At 37.6% G+C, this 27,662-nt stretch overlaps 1 protein-coding gene and 1 long non-coding RNA gene across 6 annotated transcripts in view; one reads left to right on the top strand and one right to left on the bottom strand.

Moving 5' to 3' along the window:
• SEMA3A (semaphorin 3A) overlaps nt 1–27,662 on the bottom strand; it is a 194,063-nt gene that overhangs the window by 41,622 nt on the left and 124,779 nt on the right. For all 5 annotated transcript variants that reach the window (XM_086886607.1, XM_086886609.1, XM_086886610.1 and 2 more), the window contains 2 exons: nt 25,196–25,289; nt 18,258–18,377 (listed from right to left, as the gene is read on the bottom strand). In XM_086886607.1, coding sequence (XP_086742733.1) covers nt 18,258–18,377; nt 25,196–25,289 — 214 coding nt within the window. The remainder of the gene's footprint in view (nt 1–18,257; nt 18,378–25,195; nt 25,290–27,662) is intronic.
• Nucleotides 23,469–24,792, top strand: LOC111923288 (uncharacterized). The gene is made up of 3 exons (XR_002860997.2): nt 23,469–23,549; nt 24,041–24,106; nt 24,689–24,792. It is a non-coding gene; the product is annotated as an uncharacterized LOC111923288 (long non-coding RNA).

Genomic DNA, 27,662 nt, shown 5'->3' with positions numbered 1-27,662 from the left:
AAATAAAAACTTGGGTTTTTATTTAAAACAATCAGCCTTTAAGAAGCAAATTATTAAAGTCCACACCTTTTTCAGTCTCCTTTTCCCAGTTGTCTTGGCTGTGGGTGCTACTTCTCAGATCCCACATGACACCTTTGTACACCACTTTGTGTGCCCCCCTGCAATTACCAGCTCTGCAGACATTTCACTGGCAGCAGCCCATTAAACTGTCCTTCCTGAGAAATCTGCCTCTTTATGAAAATGACACCTTGGTCCAGCTGCCTCTATGATTTATTTGCCATTGTTTGCTTATTTAAGTAATGGAAACATGTTTTGCCTGTCTCAGCATTTCAGGTTGAGGAAAAGCAAAGGTAAATCGATCTGCACTGATTCTTTAACAAATGTTACTCTTTAGCAACAACAACTGCACAAATACACACACACACCCCAGAGCTAGAAACAATAAGTCAGAAATTGGCTTTCTAAGTGAATTGTATTAGCATTTTAATGAAGATCTATAAACTTGAAGGCACAGAAATTACCTTCAGTTGTCAAGATTGAGTAAGCTGATGGAACAGAAGCTGGGGTCATCTCTTCATCGCTTGACAGAAGCCAAAGGGCAGTTCTCTTAGGAAATGTTTTGTAAAGAGTTTGAACTGGATGCCCCTATTATTGTATATTTATGGTCAAAATGACTAATTTATCAGTTCACAGCAAGAAAATTCTAGGAAACTAGGGAAATTTTATGCTCAGTAAAACTGCAATTGCTGTAATTTAATGAAAAGTACTGGAGGGTGACTGGGACCCTGAGGAAAGGAAGACTAAAGAAGATGAAATTAAAAATTTAACAACAACAAAAATAGACAGCTACTCAAGACTTCATAACCATGTACAGCACCAGTCCACTGAGACCCAACTCAGAGAGCCAAACACCATCCTCACAAAATCTGGACCATCTCTCACCATGAGCCCTAGTACCCACAGAGAGGAGACCTGCAGCTCCAGTCACAAATGTGCAGAGCAGAGCTTCTGCCTCAGCAGGGTCACCAGAGGACAAAGCTGTTAATATGTGGTGATGAGAGAGCTAAGATGGTTTGTGGTTTTACACACTCAAATGTAGTTTACAAAACACCGAAGCTTTTAGCGGTGTTCTTTCAAAGTCCCTTCATTTAAATTCCTCAACTTTCACATTCTTCCTGCTGCTGTTGACTCAGGCAAATGCAGCAGAGCTCTCATGGATTCACTACTTCTAGTGAAGCTCCTCAATAACATGGATGGCATCAGGCCACATCCACAAAGCAGGAATGCTGTTTGCACAAGGGATAACTTTGTGGCTATTATGGAGCTAATATGAGGGTTTTGTGGTAACTTATTGTCAGATGCTAACATAGAAAGGACAGACCACAGAGTACAGATGTCATTTAAATATGATGTTTACAAAGTCAGGAGGATGTGTGGCATGCAAGCCATGCATGATCAAGCTGTCAGCAGCTATTACAAGGTAAGAAGCCCTATGGTCCCTCACTGATTTTGCAATGGAAATTCCCATCAGAAAGAGTTTTAAAAACTGATGATATTTATCAAGCGGTTTATCTTTGAGTCAAGATGATCTTAGAGTAGTGCATTAGTTATGTCAGCTAGTTTCTCCTTCTTAGAAGTAATATCCCGTTTTTTATCAATTTTTCAAAGATTAGTAAATGCAACTTTAGTGAGACATTATAAAACACACTAATAAGTGTAATGTTTAACTAAGGGTTCTTTTAATTTCAATAGTGATTTTTATTTTTTTTTAATTTTATTCCAAACTCTTCATAATTAAAAAAAAAAGAAACAACCTCAAACCAACAAACCTTTCTTCTGCAGAATCCAACTGCTATGCTTCAGTGGTGGCTTGTGTGACATAAAGAGATTACAGACTTTCAAGGATGAAAGGTATTAAAAGCAGCAACATATCACTCTTCTGTCATTTCAATACATGAGTGCAGCAGCAATGTAACATGCAAAGAGATGTGCACTAAAAGAAGACACACCCTGTTTTTACACAGGCAAATTATTTTACATCTCAATGGTACACTTACAAATACAGCAACAGGAGTATAACCCTTGTGGCTTTTACAGTGACTTGACCATAAGTGTTATCCATGCATCATTCTCATCGTGAGACACAATAAAACTGAATTTAAATGATAGGGTTTTTTAAGGAATTATTGATCTGTATTTGAGACAAAACCAAAAAAGGGCAAGTGTGTTGTAACATCCTAAAGCATTTAAGCTCCATGCTGGGGGCAGCTAGCAGAAGTGAAACCTTGGCAAGGCCAGGCTGGGGACTTGGGTGCCCTCCCAGGGGCTGGCAGTGCTACAGGGCCAAATGACAGTAAGAGCCTTAGTTTGGGGTGCTCAGCACCTCTAGAGTAGTGTAAATGAGTCCCTGAATACCTGCCAAGACAATGCCACCACCCCAAGATCCCTCATCTCCTCCTTAGAGGCATAATTCAGCATGAACATATCTTGGGAACAACATTTTAGCTCTCACAGGAAAGAGAAGGGAGAAAATGATCTCTGATGCAATTATCAGTTTCTGAAGCCTTTGTTCTAAAGAGACAACAATAGTTTTGATTCCCTGTTAAAGACTAATTATATGGTGAAGAAAAGTGAATGTAAAAGTTCAGTAAAATTATAGCTTAATGCTCAACATAAATTAGATTTCTCACAAAACAATGTTTATGATCTATCCACCCTATTTAATTTAAAAGAGGTGATTATTATCTCCTTACAGAACAACAAGCAAAATTAACACCTCTTTTCCATTACTGACTGTGTTTTAAGGTTGTTGTGTATCTATCAACACTATTAATTTTAAACTTATTTACTCATCCCTCAGAGAGAGTAATTGGGCAACTGAGAAAACTAGTGTCCATCACAGAACAGAAAGTGAGGCTTGCAGTACATTGTCTGCAAGGTATTCAGAAATACTATAATCTCAATTTTCTGTATTCTTAAAGGTAATGAGAGTTCCAGCTAAGAGCCTGTTTCTTCCTTTCTCAGTCATTTATCTGAAATTTTTGACATTGATGTTTGGAAATAAAAACACTAGAAAGCCTGTGCCTTAACTGTGTAACCTACATCTTTAGAGCTCTGGATGAGTGACAAGAACTAAACACCAGAGTCTTTATGCTAAGGAGTGATGTATTAGGGGAGGAAGTGGAGCGTGGAGGCACTGAAGACAAAAGATGTTTCTGATTTGGGGTGTTACAGACTTTTGGCATATAGAGCCATGCTACAGGCCTGACTTTTGTAAGCTCTGAAGATTCACAGGTGGAGCACAAATCCCTGGAGATGCTGAAGCAGTTGATCCTAGAAGTCAGAAACCAAAATCTGTTCCCCTCCATTAATGTGATTTTCTCAGGCCTTTTAGAACACTGAGAGATGAGTGTTTATGTCTTGGTAGAATATTCTTCCACTTTGCCACCTGGAAATCAAGTGTACAAGAAGGTGTTCTGAAGGCTGAGGGAACATGCTGCAGCCAAGTCCCTGGCACAGCACTTTGCAGGAATCAGATACCTGGCTGAGAGCTGGAGATTAACATGGCAAATGGCAAACATATTCCAGTGTAGGAAAAACGGGACAGCCCTCAGCAGTATGACTGGCAAAAGCTGAACAGCACTGGCTTGACAAGCATATCTTCAACCTCTGTCTCCTGAAAGCTAAATTTCCAGTATTTCTCTGTCAGCTCCATACTGTGCACAGTGCTGTCTCCAGAAACATTTGCTCACAGAAATATTACTTTTTTCTGCCTAAAAATTGAACAAAAATGTCCTCTGTGTCAAAAATCATCTATTTTGAAAACAGGAAGAAAAACTCCAAATTTTGTACTGCCAGGTTCAATTTGAAGTGCGTGGAAGGGGTTGTGTAGCTGTAAAAAAAAACCCTCCTCCCTGATGTTATGTCAAAAACTGGGCAGGACCCTACCATAGTCTCAACTCTCAGTGAGGGATGTTCATTCATTTGGAAATGATCATCAGCCCACGCCAGTTCCCAAGGAGTCATGCAGAAGAGAACTCTCCTGCAGCAATTTCCGAACCTTTCCGATCTCCTGTAATTTAATTTCTTTGTTAAATCCTTTAGATTTGACTAAGGAACTGAGGTAATTTTGTCAAACTACAAGAAGCATTTTGTTGGTATAATGAACTTTTACAGCCAGTGTAAAGCAACTTGACACAAAATCCATTAAAGTAGGATTAATGAGGGATGGCAGCAAAGACTGAGGCAAGGGTTGGATGCATGACTGGTTTTAGCTCATGTGTCAATGTAGCACAGCAACACAAAATGCAATAAGGCATCTGTAAGAGGAAGAAAAACCCCTTAGCACAATCTGAGGTATTCAGTGTGATAGCATCAGTTATGACAACCTCTTTCAGTAGTCACGTGAGCATGATGTGTTTCCAACTTAATCTAGCTTCAGTCAACATAAGGTATTAACAGGGCTTTACACAACTGAAATAATGTACTCATTTATTGTTGATGTGAAACTTCATTCTGTTCATTGAAAAAGAAAAAAAAAAGGCATCTGATAGCACAGATGAGATGAAAATTGTGAAGTTACTACAGATAAAAAAGTTTTGCAACAGTACCTGGACTGTCAGAAAGTTTTTCTTCTCAAACATTGTTCCATTGGTTTGTACTTTAATTCTGTACAAGCAAACCTTTTTTTTATTTTTGCTATTTAAATTTTTATTACTACTATTTTTATTATTATTCACTGACAGGACTTCAAAAATACTTGAGTAATTTCTGTGACTTTTAAGAATGAAAATTTCATTGTGTCAGACTCAAATTTCTTGTGTTTCTTAAAAGCAGCGAGGGAGGATTGCAGCACATTTGCTTGTGAACAGAAGTATTAAAAATGTAACAAAAGAAAGAAATTCAGTAAAAATATAGGCACTGTAATAAATGGTAAACTGGATATTTTTTTTAAAAAAAGAATGCTTTCTACCAACAGGTCTGGCACAAAATATTAAAGCTGACAATATGTCAGACATGGAACAGAACTGAATATTGATAATGACAACCCATTTACACAATCTTGTGAAAAAGCTGATGACTCACAAGTCCATGTAAAATACCAAATAGAAAGGTTTTGTACCTTTCTCTCCCATGCAGCTTTTTTCTGCCCTTACTGGAAGTTGCTTTAGGAAATGGGAGACCAGGACACAGAGACTGAAGGAGTGGGTAACAGAAAAGGGCTGTGCTCCATGACTACCCAAATTTTACAGTGTAACAAATGTTATTATAGAGCTCAGGAAATATGAATAATCTCACTGACATCAGCAGAACACTTCTGACTTACAAGGATATTGAATTTTGCTCAAACAGCAGTAAAAGAATCAATAAACACCAATCCTCAGATATGTGGCAATATTCACAGATATATTTTCACTGAATGCCTGTAACTATTTTATAAAACCTGTGCAGTGAATGGAAAAAATATGTAATTCAGTCTTCAAAGTAACTTTTTTCCTGCTTTTTCTGAATGATCATTTGTAAAAAAGCTGTCTCTTAAAGCTTATCTTGTTTCTTCTTAAACAAAATTCTCTAACAAAATCTTCCTACAAATCTTGCTGTACTTATCTGAACAGAAATCTTTCAAGCCTATCAAAAGGAAATTAAATTTATATATATAAAGGTACGTTAAAAATACTCTTTTCCATAACCCAGGAACCTAGCAAAAACACCAGCCAGCTTATCACTTTAAAAGGTAAGTCAGACAGGGAAGTGTTTTGTCTTCATTTACACAAAGTGTGTTTGTGGCAGCTCTAAGTGCTCTGGAACACCAAATTCTGCCGGATGTTGTACAATAAATGGTAGTCTCAAAGATTTACAGTTTAACCCTTGCCTTTGAAACAGGTACCACATTTTGCAAGGCAGCTCTGCCTTACTAACAGAAACATTCAGCCTACAGACAGCAGTGATACAGTGATCTCGGAACAGCAGAAAAAGGGCTAAAAAAGGCTTAGCAGCCTCAGTTTTGGTGGGTCACTCTCAACAAAAAACAGGTGTTTTTTGGACAACACTGCTACATTTGAGACTGATATTGAGATTCTTAAAAGAAATGTTATCACATTCCAATAACACTGTATGTTATCTGTACACCATCACATCATCTGTGACATTCACTGCTTCTGACCATCAACTATGAGCTGGTGATCACCTTCATACTTCCACCTCTTAGATGTCACTTTACCATACTTTTGTTTTTGTTTTTTTTTTTTACCATATGGTATGTAAAAGCACTTTTAATGTTTAAAAATGTCAACTTTTAATATTTAAAAAATCAAATTTAAGAGCCACCTTTTAAAATGGATGAATTTATACAAGCCCATGGAATCCAATGCAGTAGCAAGGGATGGGATATTTCTAACACCACTTTAATATATAAGGGCTGGACATTGAAGCATGAAATAAGTGGCATTGGGCATTCTAAAGATAAAGGGGAAAAAGAAGCTCCATTTTGGCAATGCAATGGGAAAAATGGGAAGTTCAGGATCTATTTCACTGTCAACATTTAAAGGCATCAAATGAGGAACCATTTGCCAAACATTTTATGTGTCTGTGATCTGTCCATCCCATCTGGTAACAGAAATTGTGTGAATTCTTCATTATTTTCTGTTATTTAGTCCAACATGCGGCTTTTACAGGTGAAAAATAAGTATCCATTTGTCTCTCCTATTTGTCCTTTTCTCTTCCACTTCCTCCTCCCTTGTACCAGTCATGAATGAGGCTCTGTGGCCTAAATGATGCTGTTGGTGACATCAGTTTAACTCTTTTGCTTTGCAGTGATGCCTGACAGAGCCTGGGGAGGAGCATGATGAAGTGGCTCAAGTGGGACTGGAACAGCTTCTATCCTGGAATCATGGGTTTGAAAAACTAAATGGAGAAAAAAATCTAAATGTCTGTGTATCCATTAAACCCCTATAAATAATGAAATGTAATCTGAAGGGAAATTGCACGTCATATTAAATACTGAGTTTTCTAATTAGGTGTTTCCTCTGCTCTTCTTCAAAGGCTACAAAAATATTAAAGTGTCCACAACTACAGCACAAAAAGGTCTTCAAGATGTAACATTTGATATATCACAGTATTTCAGAAATAATGAAACTTCTGCAAGGAATTAACAAATGTGAATTTAACCACAACAGATGCTCTATCTACATTTCTTGATCTCGCACAGTCTTTGTGTCATCACAAAGCCCCGTGTTAGGCTCAGTCCTGCTCTAATAAATCCACAGCCACAACTCTGCTAAATACGGGAGTTGAAACAATATCCTTGGTAATGGAGTTTAATATTAGCTTTGCCATTCTTTGCTAGTGCACATTTTGAATTGTGTTCTTGAACTACCTCAATGTGCTATCAATGTTTTAAATACATTGACGTTTCCACTTTGTTGTAAAAATAGGTTTTTAATACTACACAGTATTTAGCAATCTAGCACCAGTTTGATATCAGCCATGACATTATTTAATTTTCAGAATCACAGAGGTTAAAGCTCACTGAACTATAAACAGTTGGAAACATGGAGTGTAATCCCAAGGCACAGCTCTGCACAAGCTGTAATTTAAATCATATTGCATGCTAAGCTGAAAAGGCAGTGCAGGTCCCAGAGGGCATGAATAAATCTGCAGTCACTGATTTGCCACACACATTTGTGTGGGGATTCTGTAACTGTGCAAATGTGATGTCTTCCTTTAGAGCAGAGGACCTGTCATCTACTGAGATTTGTAATTAAATAACCCAAAGAACAAAAGCAATTACTCAGCCCTACAAATATTCAGGCTGAAATATGCGCGATTCCACGAACAAAGAGAAGGGGAAGTTCCGGAGACGGAGAGAAAGGGAGGCTTTGAGTCTGCGATAATTCATCTGTGTCTTGTGCTAGTGGAGGCTTTAATGCATAGAACAGGTATTCACATACCTGCCTTACTCTGAACTAATAACTCCGTCATCACAGGCTCCAGTGTGAAGTGGATGTTTCTCCAGCTAAGGAGCCAATTACGCTTCCAGCTGGCTCCACGCCACCTCAGGTGCCGGCTTTGAGCAATCAGTTGTGTTAATTGCAAGCAACACTAAATGCCTTTTGGGACAAGCAATTCACGGTTCAGGAATGCTAGTGTGAAGGGGGTAGGTTCAGCCCCATTACCGAGAACAAATCACAGTTTGCATAGGTCGCAGGCTAAGAGCTGGAATTTTATGGAATGGGGGAAAGAGGTGGGAACAGACTGAGGGGCTGTATCCTCACATCGTTAACTCTGCTGGGCATCTCAGTTAATTGATGGGGTGGGGGCCATGTGGTGAGCTGCGTGGAGCCCTTCATATTTTCAGCTTGGCAGCTCTGTCCTCTCATTCCATTCGGTCTGCCAGGCATTCTGATCCAGGGCAACAGGGCTAAAATATTGGTCCAAGAGAAGATACCTCAACTTCCCATGAACATGCACACCTTCAAAATAGTTGGTGTTTTCTTTCTTTCTGTTTGTCATAGTAGGAAAACAATAGTTTTAAATATGGATAGGTATTGTTTGATATAAAGAAAACAGCATCACATTACAAGGATGATAGTAACACTGAATGACAAAAATGGATGATGAAGGGAAAATATATATTAAAAAATACCTATTGAAGGAATGAAGAGTAATAATGAAATGAGATGAGCACAGTAATGAGTAGATATCAGATCTTGGCTGCATAGGGGTCATTGTCATGTATTATCAGCTACAGATACAGTGGCATGTTGTATTTTTTTATTATCTATCTTTTGACTCACTCCCTCAGTAACAAGCTTCAGCCAGTCGTTTATCCATAAACATGGATTTCCAATATATTTGTCTATGAGCCCACACACCAGCACTATTTAGAAGAAGAACCCTGCCCAAATGTTGGAGGTGATGAATGGGAAGCTTGGATTGAATCATGAGAGATAAAGGGAGTTAGTGTGTGGTGGGAGTGGGAGGAACTGGTACAAACCTCAGTCTGCAGGTGCTTAGAAACAGCGTGCAGGCTCAGGAAGTCTCTCTAATACCCTTTAGAGGCTCAGTCCCCGGTGTCCCACACGGATGCACAAAGAAAACTTCTTAAAACAAAGCCATCTTATTTCTCCCTTTAACACAGACTAAAACATTGCCAAACACTTTTGCGTCTGAAGCTGTGAATTTCATTAAATTCAATGCAACTCGCTCAGCACTCTCTATTTTTGTGTGGCTGAAACCTTTAATTCTCTCCCCACCACCCCGCGGCCAGCGTGCTCCAGTCACATCACACTTAACCTTTGCCTTGGCTTCTCAAAAAAGAATTTGTTTCACTCTATTCACAGCTTCAACAGTTTGGCAAACTGCACTCGAGCACCGCACTGGGCCTTTATATTGAACACACTAATCTGATTGTTTTTCCACTCTACAAACTTTGGGTCAACAATCAAGCTGCTGCCAGAAACTAATTAATTTGCAAACAGGCCACATTTTCACAGGGGGAGAGCTTTTGAAACCTATGTCAGCAGAGCTGGTCACACCATGGTGACATGTATTGTCATGGCATCCACTTTTCTGGGTAATTCTCCTCACTAATTTTTCACCACACACATGAACTCAAATTACCCAGTCAACAGTAAATCTCTATTGAATGCCCACCAAACTCTGAAGGTGGTGGCCTGAGAAGAGGAAATTGGTATTGACAGGGTCAACACTCATTAAATTGATGACTAGAGCAGAAGGAAAAAAACCCAACACAACACAAGAATGAAGAAAGAAAATTCGGATGTATGTCATATCCCAATAAAGGGGCTGTAACAGACCCACTCTTCCTTTGTTTAAATCAATTAGTATTCTGCTGTGGGACTCCTACAAACAGATTTCAGCTTAACTTTTCTGAAAAACTGGTTAGTGACTTTTGTGAACAAGAAAGGAGGCACAATTTGGTAGTTAAAAGTCACCGGTTTTCAAGCTTCAGAGCTGTGATGAGCTCTCACAGAGATCATGGGAAAGCTACTTGAATTTGCAAGGTCTATAATACAGAGGCTTTGTCTTTGGAATCCTGCCACTTAATCCGAACTTTCCTTTTGCTTAAGCTGATTTGGATCTCTGCAAAAATGATAATTACAAAGGAAAGGGTGTTGTGCAATTTAAAGTGGGTTCTATACCAAAAGCAAAGCAAAATGCAAACTTAGAACCTGAACACGACACCTTTTCTGAACAAATGACTATTTTTCGTACTGAGATTTATCCACAGGGAAAAGGGAGAGTCTTCCTATGAACTGTTGCATGTGGCTAACAGATAGATAGATAAATAGATAGATAAATAGATAAATATACAGATAGAAATGATCTTTTTAGTCATACATTAGCTCAAAGTAGTACACCAAGCTTTCTTGTAGAGGTTATTGCCACTGCTTGAATAATATACTATATTTGTCATCTTAAGTGAACAGACCATCACTTTAGAAAGCCATCCACTGCCAACTTCATAAGTTATCCATTGAATCAAATCCACAGAAAAAAATAATCCATTTTAGGATAAAAAACAAACCAAACCAAATCAAAACAAAAAACCCAACAAAACAAAACAAAAAAGCAAAAAACAAAACAAACAAAAAGCAAAAAACAAAACAAATAAAAACCACCCCAAAACAAACAAACAAAAAAACCAAACAAAAACACCCAAACAAACAAACCACAATGCTTTTTAGAGGAGACAGAGTATCACTGGGACTACTGATCAGAATATTGCAGGCGTTTTTTATCAGTGTGGGAGGGGCACAGAGCTCTACTCCTCCAACTGAATGTACTCCTGGAGTGTGCTCATGAGGATGGATTTTTACACAGCTCCTGGTGATGAAAGAAGAAGATGAAACTTGGATTTATTTTTCTAAAGGATGAGTATAGGAAGCAACTCACCTGCATCATCAAATTTGAACGTGAACACCTAAATGAGACCACCAGTTTTGCCAATACAGATGTACATTGATTTATCCACCTCCAGCATCTTACCCAGAGCTTGTTCTGGCTCTTTCATCCAACTGCCTTCAGAGAAGGTGATGGGAATGGCTGCGCTCTCAGATCTCACCCCAACATGAGATCCACAGGATTCACTGTATTGTTAACCTGATATAAGGTCATGTGTTGACCTTTCAATTCACAATTGAAATAAAAACCTTAAAATTTAGCAATTTTATCACCAATACATCAGCAATAGACCAATTAAATGCACAAGAGTGAGTGCAGATCTCAAAATGGCCATCACTGGCAAGTCTCTTTTTAGAAAGACTATGCTGCAGTGATGTGGTTGGGACTGGGGTCACATTCCACACTGTTTGTTTTGAGAAGTATGAACTTCTTTCCTAAAATTGTACTTTATGCAGCAGAGAAACTTCTGCGGTCTCCAGTGGAAGCAGTGAACAAACAACTCTAAGCTCTACCACTATTTTCTATCTTATATGCACTATAAAATGAGTCACAGAATGATGAATTGCAGCAAAGCTTGGCTTCTAATCTACACTCCCAGCTATTACATTTCTTGGTGTGGATAGTAAGGCTGACCAAGTTAAAACCCATCAATGAGCCCATGGTTAACCATGTAATATACACATACCCTAATTCAGGTTCCTGGACTAACTTGTATCCTAACTGGTGCCTACTGTGGCTATAGCACAGACCAATATGTTTACTGATGCAAGTCTTCCTTCTCCAGTCATACTCTCTACAGTGTCAGGAAGCCTTCAAAATGTGAAGTCAGACCAGGAGAATGATCTCTGCTGCTTCATCTTTCCTACCTGCTTTTTCCACTCCAACCTCGAAACTTGTCTTTTTGCTACTTTTACCATCCATTCAACCTAAACAAAACAAAGTATCACCCACAGCCCTGATATTTAATGAAGAAAACTGCTTAATCCTAGAGGGTATGGGAGGGATGGAGAATGAGAAGATCTGTTTCCTAGAATGATTTCAAATAATCTCATTTAGTCCACTTGATGGGAAGATTTTATTATTTCTGGTTGTCTCCACCTACTATCTTCATGACCTTTCACACATCCAGAGAAACTGTTCAGCACATTCTCTAATTGCTACTTGGTCTTTCATTTCTGAACTAAATGTTTCTCTTACTTTGTATAAAGACACAGGGAACAGTTATCAGACAGGTTCACTGGTTCAAATACATGAGCATCTTCTGGTCAAGTATTCAGCAGGGCCCTTGGCTTCTTGACCTGAAACCATTTCAGATCAGTGACAGGATAAATGTCAAGTAATAACAATAAGAAAGAGCCATTTATTTTCTGATTTCAGAAATTCTATATTTCTTCCTAGTAAAAAACAAAAAAAAAAAAAAAAAAAGAATGGGTTGTAACAAAAAATGTATATAGAAAAAGCTTGTTAGATTGCAATGAGAAAAACAACTTAAAATTCATGCTCAATCTCTCAAATATGGATCTACAGACTTAGGGGAAAAAAAAACCCTTGTAAATTGAATTTGTGTGCCATTCTGTTCACAGTATTATGCCACCGTCACCATAGTTTCTGAGCACTTCCTAGCACTGTTAGGTGACATTAGCATTTGTCACACATGGAATTTATCACTGTGCAATTATTTATTACTATTCTTAGCAATGAAGATAGTGGGAATTGTGGGGGGGGTGGGAGGACTTATTGAGTGAGAAATGAGACTTGCATATATGGACATGTTTTGTTCCGCAAGGTTGGGAGTTGCTCATGCTTCTGCAAGCCGTGGTGGGAAAGCGTGGAACTCAGTCCACACTACAGCCTGCATGATAGCACATATCAGCTGCTCAAATATGGAAATGTGTATTTTAAATGCAAGAGATCCCTTCACAGGAAAATTGACACCAAAAGAACAACAAAAAAATGACATGCACAAAAAAAAAAAAATCCCTCTTAATGTTTTCACTCATAAGGTTGTTTAAATGTGTCCTTTTAAATTCATGGCAATGCAGACCTGGAAGAGACTCTTAGTCTACTCACTGTAGTCTCTTGAGATGTCAGGCAAGTGTGCTATGTAACACATGAAATGTTACCTGAGCTCCTCTTAAAACCAGCTAGGCTGCCTCACTGACTACTTCTATTGGACAGCTTTTTCATTCCCATGATAGTTTAAGACTTCTAATTTGAAGACTGAATAAATTCATAGACAGTTCATACTTTTTTTATTTTTAAATGTTCATTGTTTAAATAGCTCTTCTCTTGATGGTGATTCATTGTATTTGTAGCATCCACCACCTTGTTCTTCCAATAAGATCTTAGATGTATTTTATGAAACATTCCCAGGTACCAGGATGTTTGGGTTCTATGGCCCCTTTCCACAGCTGATAACTGTATTTTACAGCATGCTGTGTATCTGGATTGAGAACGTGTAGGAAGTGAAATGGAAAATGGGAAACTAGGGAGGCATTTAGGGACAAGGGAGTGGCACAGCAGAGGGGCCCATCAGTGGCTATGTACAGGTAGGAAAAGGGTTTGGTGTGGTTGACCAAAGACTAATTATAGGTTCAAGGATCAGAATATGTACACAACCAAGTCTCAGCTAGAGTAATTGAATTCTAACATTTTGATGCATTTAATGCATTTTATCAGAGAGGTAAAAATCCTGTAAACTATCTGCAGACTTTTATTTCTGTTGCTATACATTAGTTTACTGTGCAATATATGTATATATATTCAAAATCACGTGTGTGTAATGCCAATGCTGGGACATTGAATAAAATATTGTAAGTGGAAACAACACAAAGTGATGTCTAGAGTTCTGTTCAAATGCCAGGAGAGTATCAATTCCGTGTTTCCTGCCTTGGATCCTGTTAAATTTAAGAGGGCATTTTCTTTTTTATTGAACAGTCTCTCAGTTTCTATAATTCTCAGCTGTTTATGTAACCGTAAAGTAAAGATTACCAAGGACAATAACCTCAAGGGACTAAGCACAGTTACTACTCCACTTTAAAAATTAAGCCATGGAAAGTATGCTAAAATAATATCATAGAGTGGTTTAAACCCATAAAAAGCAATGAAATTCCACGCCAAGTCTGGAAATCCAGACTGACAATCTCTCTTAACTCCAGGTCTAGTAAAGAGGGTGAGGGAGGCCAGTATTTCTGGGGTGCAAACCAGATTCATAATACTATTCTAATGCAGCTTTTGTGATTTCATTTCCTTTCCGATTTTGCTCAGCCCAATCCTGCTTTGCTTTTAAAATAGATGTTTATGGTTATTCATTTTACAAAATGTTAACAATTTAAGGCCAGATCTCCAGTGCTCAAGTCAGAGAAGATGAGAGCAGCTTTAAGCTCTCTCCTTCCACTTTAATCTTCAGTTTGAAAACTGCCTTGGGTGCATTGCCTTTGCCTTGCTCAGCATTTGCTCTGGTAGACTGCACTGCCAATTCTGCCTTCTTGCCTCCAGCTATGCCCTCAGCCCCTGCAGGAAGGTGGGGATGGTGTACAGCAAATGCTGCCTGCTGTGCAGCAGGGAACTCCCTGGCACCAGAAGCTGCTCCCACCTGCTCAGGTCTCTACTCATCTATTTTTTTATTTTTTTTTTAACTTCTGCAGCAGTTCATGGAAGCAGGACATGATCCATGCTTCTTCAAAATAACTTTATGCCTCTGAACTATGAGAGGCAACGACACATTTAAAGGGAATCATGTACTTGCTGATAGGCAAGATTTTGTAAGATACATGTGTAAGGCCACTGCTCCTTGTAGTAAAGCTGTACAGAAGATTTTTTCCAACTTCAGAATTTATTTTTTCTGAGAGTTCAAAACAATTCTCAACCCTCACTGGGACTAAGATTGCCAAAGCTTCTTTTGTACAGAGAAAACCACGCAAGTACCAGAGGAGCCAGTAATGTCCAACGTGTGCGTGAACATGGCTTATTACAAAGCATGTGATTCAGTCTGGGGCACTGAATTGCAGCTTTTCATATCCCAAATATCTTCCCTGAGCACCAGCTTATTTTACTGTGTTTTTGCAAATGCTTCCTTGTCACATCTGGCAACTCTGTATCAATAATTAAATATACACTGCTACAGTGACTGATGTATAGTTCCCTAGCTTCTAGATGAATGCCCTGACTGCACGGCTATAGAATCAGTCTCCCTTGTTTTATTTGGCTTGGTGACTGTTTAATTATTTATACAAAATGAAAGCTTTAGAAGCCTGTGAGTGTTTAATATCTCTAAGAGACTTAAGAAGTCTTTAAGAGCTGCTGGTCAGCACCTTCCCTTGGGCTGGGCAGGGTTTTCTTCCCCAAAACATACAATTTCTGTAAGAAGGCTGAGAATCTCCAGAATGTGATTGTGTGATCTCTGTAGTAACTCTGTGTTCCTACTTAAATCCCAAAAACTTAATAGCTCTGTGTAATGTTGTTCTACAGTTCAGGGCAAGATAATTTCTGGGAAAAGTTTGCAAACTCCTCACGTCCAACTGTCTTCTCCTCTCCATTTTTGGTACCAAACAGCTGCGTTTTCTGCACCCTGTCAGCTCTGACCTTAGCCTTAGTAAGGAAAAAGAAGTTTAGCTCCTGCTCTGACTGAAGTAAACATTAGTAAGGTCTTAGAACTGGCTGTCTCACCACCTATTAAAATCAACAGGGAGGAGAATTTGTCTCTAAGCTTGATAAGAGCTGTTGTTCTACAGCTTTCAGTCTACGCCCCTTAGAATGCTGTTTTATTCACCTAAGGCTAAATTCACTGTAAAAAGCAGCTAGAAAAGCAAACCCACCACTACATAAAAATCCATGTCTTTACCAAAAAAAACCTTATAAAAGTCTGCAAACTTAAGGTTCAAAAATAGTTTGTATAGATGCTTAAGAAAGCAGTGAACACCTCATTCTTGATTCAGTGTGAGCTTGTTTCATTAAAAGTATATCCACTTTAAAGATGCGCAAACACAGAGCTTCTTTTATAATATTATTTTAAAAAGAAAAATGACAAATTAAAAACAATAATCAACATACTGGCGTGCCTGCAGGCTTTCAAATCCAAACTATTATCATTTTTTGAATTTCCATGTTAGATTCTGAAATTAGGAGAGCTACGTGGAAAGGCTGCCAGGATCTTATCACTGGAAAATTACCAATAAAGCCTCAGAGCCTCTAATAGGCATGTTGCAGTGCAGATTTTAGGCCAATCTTTCCATAATAGGAAGGTAAATGTATTAAGCTGCAGCAGAGAGAGAGATTTCAAAAATGTACGTAGGGATCATTCTGTATTAAATTATGGACAGTTATGAGAATAATTTCTAAAGGTTCCAATTCAATTCTTATCTTGTTTTAAATGAAGTTTGAAACTTTCCATACAGGAATATAGTGCAAGAACTTTACTTAGAAGTAGAATTGGAAATAACCTTCATCTGTGATACAAAGAATGCTGCCTTTCTATTTTTATGCTCATTTTGTAAAATAGTTCAATTCAAGAAAGGTTGAAGTTCATTGGCTCCCCACCTTGCAACAAAGCAGTTGCGGTTTCTGCACCCTGTCAGATGTAATCTTAGTGCTAATTTGGGAAAAGCAGTTCTCACATTTAATGCTGAAAGACTGATAACCAAATCCACAGCGGAATGACACATTTTCAGCAGTGAAGTACAGGGCCTGTGGACAATGGCTGCGTTTCCCCACTGCACAAATCCTCCTGACTCAGCTGCCATTGTGCAAATCTACTGCATAAAAGCCAATTTTGCTTGCACGATTGGGCTTTAAAATGTCATCATGACAATCGTAACAGAAGTTGATGCTGGTCATTTTTAACACATTATTACTCTACCAGGTATCAAGATAGATGGGTATGTCTATAATCCTTCTACTTTACTGTTTCCTGAAGTCCAAAAATATTGTTTACTGTCATAGTAAAATAACCCAGGGAATACAATTTTTGTGTTACTGGGTAAACACAGATTGTAGAACTGAAATGTTGTAGACCTGAATCTGTTCTCCAAACATATAGTAGTCCACATGAATTGCAGCAAAACTAAATTTAACAAGATATACATCAGATTTATAAAGTTGTCATATTAAAATACAGCTCCATACTTGTAATATACACAATTAAATGATACGTGCATCCAGTGTATGCTACAGAGTTAATCCCACTTGCAATAGCATTTTGTGGTTTTAATGATGAGTCAGAGACTAGTGTTATGGATTGTATATACAGCTAATGTGATACCCAGTTTGATACTAGAAGGTCTTGACTAGCTAATGACAAACTGTGTTTTAAAACAGACTTTGCTCTTACACATTAAAATTTGTGTTAACAGTTTGCACTAAATAGCAAACCCACATAAGAAAGCCTGAACCTCAGCAGAGACATAAATAATATGGCTGGGAGCAAAAAATGTCTAAGAATAAAATAATTTGTGAATTCAAAAACAGGAGTGTAGGTGCAAGCAGTATATACAGCAAAAGCAGAGCTAGTTAACTCTTAAAAAATTTAAATTTAAATTAACTCAGCAAATATGGATAGTATTATTTAGTTCAAATGTTAGCTTTTTCAGACAATGAATTCTCATTTCCAAAATGTTCATATCCTCATATAGCTAAAGCCAAGTGTAATTCAGTTTCAGCTATTGGAAATTTGAATTTCACTAGAACTTGGATAGAGTACTCAGATGCATTCTAAAGCATTTTGGTACATGAAGCCAAAATCAGATTGTCTCTGAAACTATCTTTCCTTCCTCAGACATGCAAATAAACCACAGGCTTGATTACTAATATCCATACAATAATGTAAGCTATTGTGCCTTGCTAAACTATTGGATATTTTGAAACAAAATAACTTGGAATCCTCAGGACCCTTTTCTCTTTTTCCAAACTCTTGACAACTTTGGCTTGCTCATGAAGTTCTGCTGGTTGACTTTCTGCTGGCTGTGGCCAGTGTCCCCTTCAACCCAACAAAAATTAAACCTTGTACAAGGCACATCCTGTCCAAGGCTCTGGAGCTACTTTGTGTTCATGTGTGGCTGATGCCTCAAGCCTTGAGCTTCTGTCCAACTTGCATGACTGTGCTGCTCATAGTCTCTGTGTGTGTTTTAAATTTAATCACACTCCACAAATCTCAGTGTAATTAAACCAAAAATGCTTCTTTATAAATCACTTTTGATTAGTTTAACTGGTTTAAGAAAGAATTCTGCTCCAAATAAAAGAGGAGTGTATATGTCACAGATGTTGCTGGAATGGAGCTGTGTGCTAGTCTTTAATGGCTGGATGAGTGTAACCAGAGAAATGTACATTTTACATACCATTTAGCCACCGGGAGTCATGCTGCTCTGTTCTGATGGGATGGTGATGCCCCAGAGTTCGGAAAATGGCGAAGTCCCTGCCCATAAAGTCTGCTGCTGTGCCAGAGTACAGTTCTCCATCTGTGGGAGGACATAATTATAAGCAACATTCCTCAATTTTCCAGTCATGGTAAGTCAGAGAAAGCTGTCATATGTTCATATTTCACTAATAGGGATAATGAGGAAATTACAAAACAACAAGCCATATGCAACGTATTGTCATTAAAAATAGAGATTAAACCAAATTTCTCACTGCAGAGCTTAATTGTAACCTCTTGCAAATGAGCTGTATCTGCTGACTGCTGGTGCACTTTGCCAAAATATGTTTGAATTCTTAGGCTGGAACAGTGACAACCAGTGCACCTACCCTGGCAGGCAGGAGTAATCAGCCTCAGAAAACCTACCTAAATGTGAAATTCCCCTGTTTAGAACAGGAGTTTGGTCTGGAGACCTCCAGAGGTTCCTTCTAGCCTCCTAGGTTTATGTGACTCTGGGAACTGAAGAGTCCAGCTCAGTCACTTTTGGTTCAGAAAGTCCTTAGGTCCCTTCAATTTTTCCTATATAAATGATGTGGTTTTTACTTTGGCTGGTTTGAGGGGTTTTTTGGTTTTGTTTTGGTTTCTTGTTTTGGGATCTGTTGTTGGAAGATGTTTTGTTGTTGTTATTGTTGCAGTTTTGTTTTGGTTTGTTTTTTACTCTCTTTTTTTTTCCCAAGTGGATCCTTAGAAAACAGGATATTTTACAGGAAAAACAGAACATGCCTTTCTCCTTTGGCCACCTTTGTAACTGTGGTACTGGCAAAGGGCAACAGCTAAGGGAGAGAATGAACGAGATCATCCCCTGCTACTTTGACCCCCATGCATTTCACAGGGAACAGCTGAACTAAAAATTGACCATAAAAAATGATACTTCAGCCCCTAAATGGCACATACACAGCTCAGCTCATCCCTTCTCAGCCAGCTAGAAGAGCCACAGAGGAGACAGAGACGGGGGGAGAGAGAGAGACTGTCTAAATTGTAAGGAGCAGGTCAAGTTAAATACCTGCCAGCCAGTAGAGAGTGTAATAATAATGAGGGCATTGTGATGAGACCCACAGAAAAGAACCAGAGATCAAAGTACAACACATATCTTTCTGACATTAATTTAGAGCTTGTCCATGAAATCACTCTGAATCAAAAATGCTAAAAATGCATTTTTAGGGCTGTGTTCTACCTCGGTATGTGAAATGAGATAACCTACCCTATACTGTTAAAATGGAATTAAAAAGCATTATTCCTTCCAACTCCTTTTTTCAAGCTACCCATATTACATGGATCCCTTGTGAAAAAGTTTGAGGATAAAATAACTCTTTCTTTAGGTAAGATAATACACTTTTTCATGGTCATGATGAACTCCACCATATCCTCATTTTAAAACACCCTTTTAGGAAGAAGTTTATAATTTTCATGGCAATTTTAGGTATTTCCATGGTGGGACAACCAGATGCAAGCATGCCTATTGGATATCACTGGCATCTTTTCCCTGAACACTGACACCATGAAATCCCTGACTGAACCTACAGTGGCTCTCAACCATATGGTAGTCATGAAAGCCAGGAAGGGTGAAAACATGATAGCGGAAAGGCGTGGAATTGAATGAATTTACAGCAGAGATTAGAAGCAAATAGACCAGTCATGCCCAGCAGGAGGTGTAATCAGAAGGGAAACAGAACAGCATATCATTAATTAACAATTTACCATTCTTCTATGTAATTTTCAACTTTTTTGGAAAGGGAGACAATCACTTAATTATAGTGATTATTATGTACAGAGTATGCAGCTGAGATTTTAAAGATCATAAAACCTTTTTGCCTGTGAAAAGGGCTTTGATGCTATGCTTAACCTTTCTTTAACCTTATCTTCATTTTCTTGTCTTTGAATCCCTAGTGACTTCTGATAAATCAATAGAAATCAAAGGGGAAAGGAAAAACCAACAAGGCCTATTTTTCTTCTTAGTTATCAACAGATCTAAAGGTCAGTCAGTCAAGAAAAATCTATATTTAATACTATATTGCTAAAATTAAACCAAATCCAGTTTGAAAACTAATTAAAATTATATAATTGAAATATTTAGAATTTTAAGTTTTTTTGACACTTCTGTTTCTAACTTGATATATAAGCAGCACTTGAAATTAACATATTTTCCAGGCTGGACTCAGCTCAACTCAAGAGGACACTACAAGGCTCTTGTGGCTGATACTTTTTCTTCAGTGGTTACAGGATAAAAGTTTTGCCAATAACTGGCTTCATCATGTTTCAAATGAGGAAGGGTTTGTAGAAAACTGACCTTTCTATCATCCCTACTACAGCCCCTCCAAGTTTCAGTATACTTAGACCAGTGCCTTCAGTTTGAACAGATCTGCTGTAGTCATGCAAAAAGGGGATTTTGACTTCTTCCAGACAGAAATACCAAGAAATACCATTTATTTTTGTTAGGCTTTAGATAATTTTTGCAAAATTCAGGGTGAGCCTCAAGTCATGTCCCAGATGTGCACATCCTTTAAGTTAGTACCATGCAAAAGCTATATGAGGATTTTGCCTCCTGTCTAGATAGAAGTACATTCATCTTTATTTCCCTGTGCATACCTTCTTTTGGACTGAAATTTACTCATGGGTAATCTGGAAAATGATTCTTTAATGTCATAGATAGTCCTCACTGTGTTATTTCTGTGTCAGCAGTTTTAAAAGAAGTTTTACAAACTTCAAGAAGAAAGTGGAAATTAAGAGTTTGAAAACTGACAAACATTTATCAAAAGGAAAAAAAAAAAAAGAAAAAAATTTGTTACTTTGTATTTCCAGCCCAGAAGGACAAAGGAACGACTGTCCAGAACTAAAGGATGGCCTTCAGTTGTTTGCACAGGTTAAAATATATTTTGGACAAAAAAAGCACCTATTGTAAAGGAGCAGCATGCTGACACACCAATGTAAACAGAAATACATATATTGACTTTTCTAAATAAATAGGCAATAATTAAAGTCCATAGTAATGCTGATTTTTGGAGGGGAGGGAGTATTTTTGTCTGTACTGTACATAAACAGCACAGAACTCTAAATAACTCCCCAAGGTAATCAGATACAAAGACACTGAAAAACAAGAAATATGCATTTATCTGGTAAATTATTTGTCTTCAGCTTTTAAATAAATTGGCACTCTGAAAGACAATAATTTGTAGGGAGTAAAGAACTGTAAACTTTCCTTTTGAAGAAGTAAGGAAGTTGAACAAATGAGGAATACAGGCAAAACCAAGCCCTGAATGTCGCAATTACTCTCAATTCTAGACAGGCTCACAAATGAAATCCATCCATGGTTAAAAGGTTCATTCACTAGTTAAGATTTTCAGAGGTGGTTTGACTTTACTTCTTTTGAAGTCAATAACTAAAACTTACCAGAAAGTTACAGTAATTTCAAAATCTTGAGCCTCATATGTACTTACTAATTAATTTCTAAGAAATGGAGTACTATTAATAAATAAGGTGTATATATATATATATATATATAAAATAAATGAAGTACTTAACTGATGAAAAACAACTGTTGTTTAGATCATATTAATACATATTTGGGAGCATTAAGGCACCTAAACTGGTTTCTAACATTGAAAAATTAAAGATTTGTTCAATTCTAAAAAGAATGGTGAATTGTAAAAAAAAAAAAAAAGAGACAGAGAAGCATAAAAAGCTTTGAGGATTCTGGATAAAGCTTTTGAAAATCCAAGATTGTCATTTCCCTAAATAAACTGATACTGGGACAATGTTGCCTCCTTCTCTGAAGGTTTTTAATTATTTTATTTTTTTTTTTTTTTACTATCCCAATAAAATTCCTCTAGTCTAACACATTCAGTGATATTTTCTCCTGCAATTATATTCCTTGGAAACCATGCTGCTCCTCATTTTCCTCCTGCACTGGAATACTCATGAGTGGTGCCCAGGGATTTCTTGGTCTCTACATTTCATGCATTAGCCCCCTCAGATGGAGGCTGTTCAGTTTGCAGCACATAGGTGGGAATGGCTGCACAGTGCTTTACATTACAAGGAACCAGTTGTATCATGTTCCCAGCTGGCATTTACTTTAGAGTAGGGTAGCAGTGACCAACTCTAATGAACAACTGTTAATAATGAAAAAATGTTTGCAGGTGAATGGAACAAGGAATGTATACTGGAAAAATATCAGAACAATTTAATGAAGATGAACTGTTTATTTTCGCTTTAGTGTGGGTGTATTTTCTTTCATATATTATTGATTTTTTTAGGAGAGAGGGAAAACTGAAGAAGATCCTTTTTACACTGGTAAGAGTTTGTTTCATCTGAAATACAGAATAGGCCTCCTGGGTACTAATGGCTATTAAAGACTAGAAGTTAAATTTTGCACATTAACCTTCATATTTTGCCCAAATTGCTACATTTCACTTACCTAAAATTTACTTCCTAGTTATGGTGTCAAAAACATTCTCTTTCCACACTTTGCAAAATATCTGTTTAGTGTTTCTGATGAAGAAGAGAGATAATGCTTCCCTCCTGTATACAACCACCTAAATTATACTTCTCAGCTTTTTTTTTTTTTTTTTTTTAATTTTCCTGATAGTTACTTTGAATTACTAATTATAACATTGCATTTTAATGAATGCTGGGGAATTCTTTTACATAGTTGCCCTCTGAAATTTTAGATAAACCATGGTCACTCACAGGACAAATACCCTGTCAGGTGAAGGGCCAGGAGTAGCTGAGTTACAGCTCAGCCCAGGAGAAGAGAATCTGCAGTGTATCCATGGCTTTGGTGTGACACTTCTGTGGTTAAGAGACACTTCTGTGGCCTTCATGCCCACACTCACTGCTTCACTCCCACACTCCCTGCTTTGGAGAGCAGCTGGACCAAACCTCTCCATGCAGTCATTGCTTGGCCAGCTCATCCCCTGTTCCTCAACTCTTTTGAGGGGAGGACATTATTTTGCCTTGGGTCATCATTTTACCATAAAGAACAAGGATTTTTTTGCCAAAGAGGAGTTATTTTTAAGCAAAGAATCAGTGGTGAATTTGGCATCCACCCTCTGAAATACATGCTCTGCAATATGCACTCTGCAGAAAAGGGTTGAAGTAAATGCAACATCACAATCAGTAATGCAGTGTGGCTGTGAGGCAACTATAAAGAGGCAGAGAAAGAAGGCTGCTGGTGTTCAGGAGACAGGAATGCTAATTTTAGCTTCACCCTGAGTTTTGTGTAAGTGACTGAAGTATAAATTAGTCACCAGCTTTGAATGCTCAATTTGCATCATTTTCTATTGTATTATTACACCCAGTGGCTCTAACTGAGGCCTGATTCAAAACAAATGATCATGCTCAGTCTATTATTTATTAGAAGGAAATACACATGGAGTCAAAATTATAGAGGCAGGAAGTGGGCTCAAGAAAGCAAAAATCTTTTAAAGACATGAAATCTAAGCCAAGGGAAGTAAGATAATCATATATATGACAGACAGAGTGGAAAAAAAAAGGAATGTGGAAAGCTAGACACTGTTGACTTTGTGCAGTTGCATACCGGGTATACCATGTAATACTGGCCTGTCATCATTCTCTTCTTTATTGTATATTAAAATAAATAGTAAAGCTATTCGCTTGAGAGTAGCTCTGCCACAAATTCAAGTTGCTCCAGGCACTAATTTATACACTGGCCTTTTACACACACTTCTTTTTCCCTTTTTGTTTGTACAGGGTACAAGTTGGAGCAAGATGCAGATGTCTTTCCTGTTTTTCCTGTTAAAAAGTGTGTGTCCCCAGGTTAGTTCATCACCTGGGATCATTATGGGCCTCTAAGATCAGGAAATGAGAAACACTTAGGACTAAATTTTTGTTGCTGTCTATTTTGAATAGCTTAATTTTTAAATACAATGTAAATAGAATAAGGGCAAACGGTAGGCAAGGCCCTAGGCAAACAATACGGACAAAGGCCTGAAAAAAACAATGTATCTCGTTATCTGTCATTTCCTGAAGACTTCTGAGAAGAGAATCTCCAATTTTCTGAAACTATTGTTGGATTTGAAGTTGTAATAAATTACCAGCAAATTACATGGAAGGATGTTAAAGATAAGGTGGTTACACCTAGGCAGAGGAGTAGAGAAAGAAGAATCTGTGTCCCCTTATTTAGTCTCACGAAACATCTTTTTGCCTTGGTTGTGAAGTAATAACAACAAACATATCAAATTTAATTAGATAAGTTAAATCAATTAGCAAAATTCAATCAATTGCATTAGTTCAATTAGATTGACACAGTCCAGTTGCTCCATATTTACATATTTCATGAAATGAAGTATTACCAATTCAAAAACACTTAATTTATTTAAATATTTTTCTTCTGGTCAGGAATTTAATTTTATTTACTGTCAGATGGACAGATTCTTCAGCTGAAACATCACCTTAGGGCCCAGACCTGTGTCTGTTCATTGATCTTCAGCTCCCATACAAGGTAAAGCTGGGTGACAGACATTCCTTGGCAGAAAAATTGATGTAAGGAGTTATTGATTCCTGCTCTAACTTAGCTCTCAGTTGTGCTGGTGTGACCACGAGTGTGGCCAGCCTGTGAACCAGGTGATTAAAATGCCTCCACCAAGATGTGAGGAAGAAAAACACTTAGCAGAATCAAGGTCCTGCAAGGATATAAAGCAGCTCTTGTGATACCTGAATCTTGGTATCACAAAAACCAGGACAGTTGGCTCATCTATATTAAAAGTAAACCAGAATTACCTTAACCTGGAAATAAATTGCATAAAACAAATGCCTATCATAAGGTGCTGCAAGGAGGAAAAAAAAGCAGAAAACTGGCAAATTATTTACAGAGAATGCACATCTTGTTGAACTTGTGTCACCTACCTACTAAAAGTGAAGCTGTCAGCAGTTTGGGATCATAAGGGCTTTTCCCCCGCCCATTTTCAAAATGTGACTCTTCCATTCTAAAAATGTTGTCCTGTGAAACAAAAAAAAAAAAAAAAAAAAAAAAAAGAAAAAAAAAGAAAAAGGAAAAGAAAAAAAAAAAAGAAGGAAAAAGCATCATTATTTGATGAAAGAACACTAAGAAGTAATTTGAACTAAAAAGAGTGCAATATATGTGAGTCATAGTGGGGTTTGTGGCTTCAGGGAAGTCAAATTGCACTGGGTGAGGATCTGGTAAAAATGCCAATCTCCTGATCAATATGTGCTGAATGCTGGTCAAAGGCAAAAATACACATAAACAGCTTCTGTCTCTTCTGTTCCACTGCAAGTATCATTTATTTTCATATTAATTTTCATGAGTTTACTAAATTATTTTTACTTTCACTGAGAATACATCTGAGTAATAGTAACTGAAGAACAGGAATTTGAAACTTCTATCTGAGAAAAAGATAAAATCTATTTTTTACTATTATTTTCTGAAATGTGCCACCACTGTAAATTAGTACATAATAATATACTAAATTCTGCTTTTCATAGCCTGTGTATTAGTGACTTACTATTTTATATACATCCTCAAATTCAATTTCAACTGGCTCAGGAAAGCATTATTTATTATTATTATTATTATTATTATTATTATTATTATTCAGTACCTTGTGATGAAACTTTTAAAATATGCAGGCAGAGGGCAAATCATAGGGGAATATAAACTAAGATTAAAAAGGGCCTCAGTAAACACCAAGTCAAATGAGGGTAAATAAATCCAAAGTAATGGGCTTTTCAGTGCACTTAATTACTTTAATTTTAACTGGGGGAACAAGTCTGCCAATCAATTTGAATAATATATTTATCTTATGTTTTGCTCTGAGGATAAAACCAGAAGAATAGATGCTTTTTGAACAGAAGTCTTCAGCATCCACAGAGGACTTGTGAAGACCTCAGCAAAACCTGGCATTTCCATTTCCCACCCGCACTGTGGCTAATTTGCAGTGACACCTAATTACATCAAGGAACCCCAAAGAGAAGAGCTCAACCTCCACCTTGGAAGCAGCATCCTCCTTGGCACCCTTGCCTTCCCTATACTGCTCATCCATACTGAAGTCAGGCAATGGTGAGGCTAGTGACCAGGCATACTTCCAAATGGTGTTATTTTAAACCCACTGTGTCCATGATTCTTAAGTCACAGGCTACAGATTTTATTACAGACTTGTTCAATTACATCACACCAGCACATATTTCTATGTACTTATTACATATTTTCAAAAAAAAAAGTGAGGTAGATTTCACATTTCCTTCCATTCACTGAAGAAAAAGATCAAGGGAAAATAAACTGTTAGGAGGATAGTCATCCATGGCTTACTGCACTGTAAGATAAAAAGGTTGGACACTGCTTTGTGAAGCTTGATCCCAGAAGTCAGACTCAATCTCCTAAAGCATGTTCTTGTACGTGTAGCCTGCCTGATTATGTTTATACAGTCATCCTGTGTCTGTGCTATTTGACACAGTACTACCTTTCTCTTTCTGGCTCTTAATAACCCAGACACATTCCTTGCTTCTCTCCAGTCTTCTGACTTTGCTCTTTCTAAGCAGAGATGAATAAATAATCAAACAGAAAAACATTTCTGGAATTCTACTGTAGGATCCATATCTAGATCTTGAATAATAAATAAAAGTAGTAAATTGATGAGAATGCTAAACCTCAACTGCAATAATAGAAGATGGCACTAATGCTACAAGCTATTATTGAAAAATGTTATTATCAATCTACATTTTCTTGGCATTTCTTCTTAGCAGATGACAAGGGCTCAACCAGCACACCAAGGGATATCTGATAAGGCTACAGAGTCAGTGGCATGACAGTTAGCGCAGAATATATTCCCAAAATAATCCCATGTGTCATTGTAAGACAAATAGGAAACAGATGTGGAAGTGATTTGGTGTAGGAGGATCTGATTTTTGACTGTATTCTTCTGTTTTATGTCACTGTAACTCTACTGATATTGGTGTGTAGAAGACAAGAACAAGTGGAGACCCAGGTCAATGTAAGTCAGAGGTGATCAATCCTTCTCTTTGTGCTTGTGGAATAAAAATTTGAAGTAAGATGCCTGAAAGGGAAATCCCACAGTGTTTTCGCATTTCAGTTAAAAAGCAATGAAGAGACACGTACCGTAAGTTTCCAAATTTATGGGTGAGTAATAATGACAATAAATACATCTCTGTTAAGTGCCAAATAAATGTATCATGGATTGTCTGAGGCCCCAAGCAGTTCTGATAAACATGCTGTGGAAAGTCTAACCTGTCACGAACAGGGCAACTTGCCCAAACAGCTTTTCAGGTGCTGAAATCAAACTACTTCTATCCACAAACCAACAGAACATACAGGCAACAGAGGAATAAACTCTTTTCT

Source organism: Cyanistes caeruleus, chromosome 4 (assembly GCF_971803275.1).
Source record: "Cyanistes caeruleus chromosome 4, bCyaCae1.hap1.1, whole genome shotgun sequence".
In the NCBI taxonomy this organism is placed as follows: Eukaryota; Metazoa; Chordata; class Aves; order Passeriformes; family Paridae; genus Cyanistes; species Cyanistes caeruleus.
Note: the sequence above shows the minus strand (reverse complement) of the source record. Positions and strands in the feature narration are given on the sequence as shown.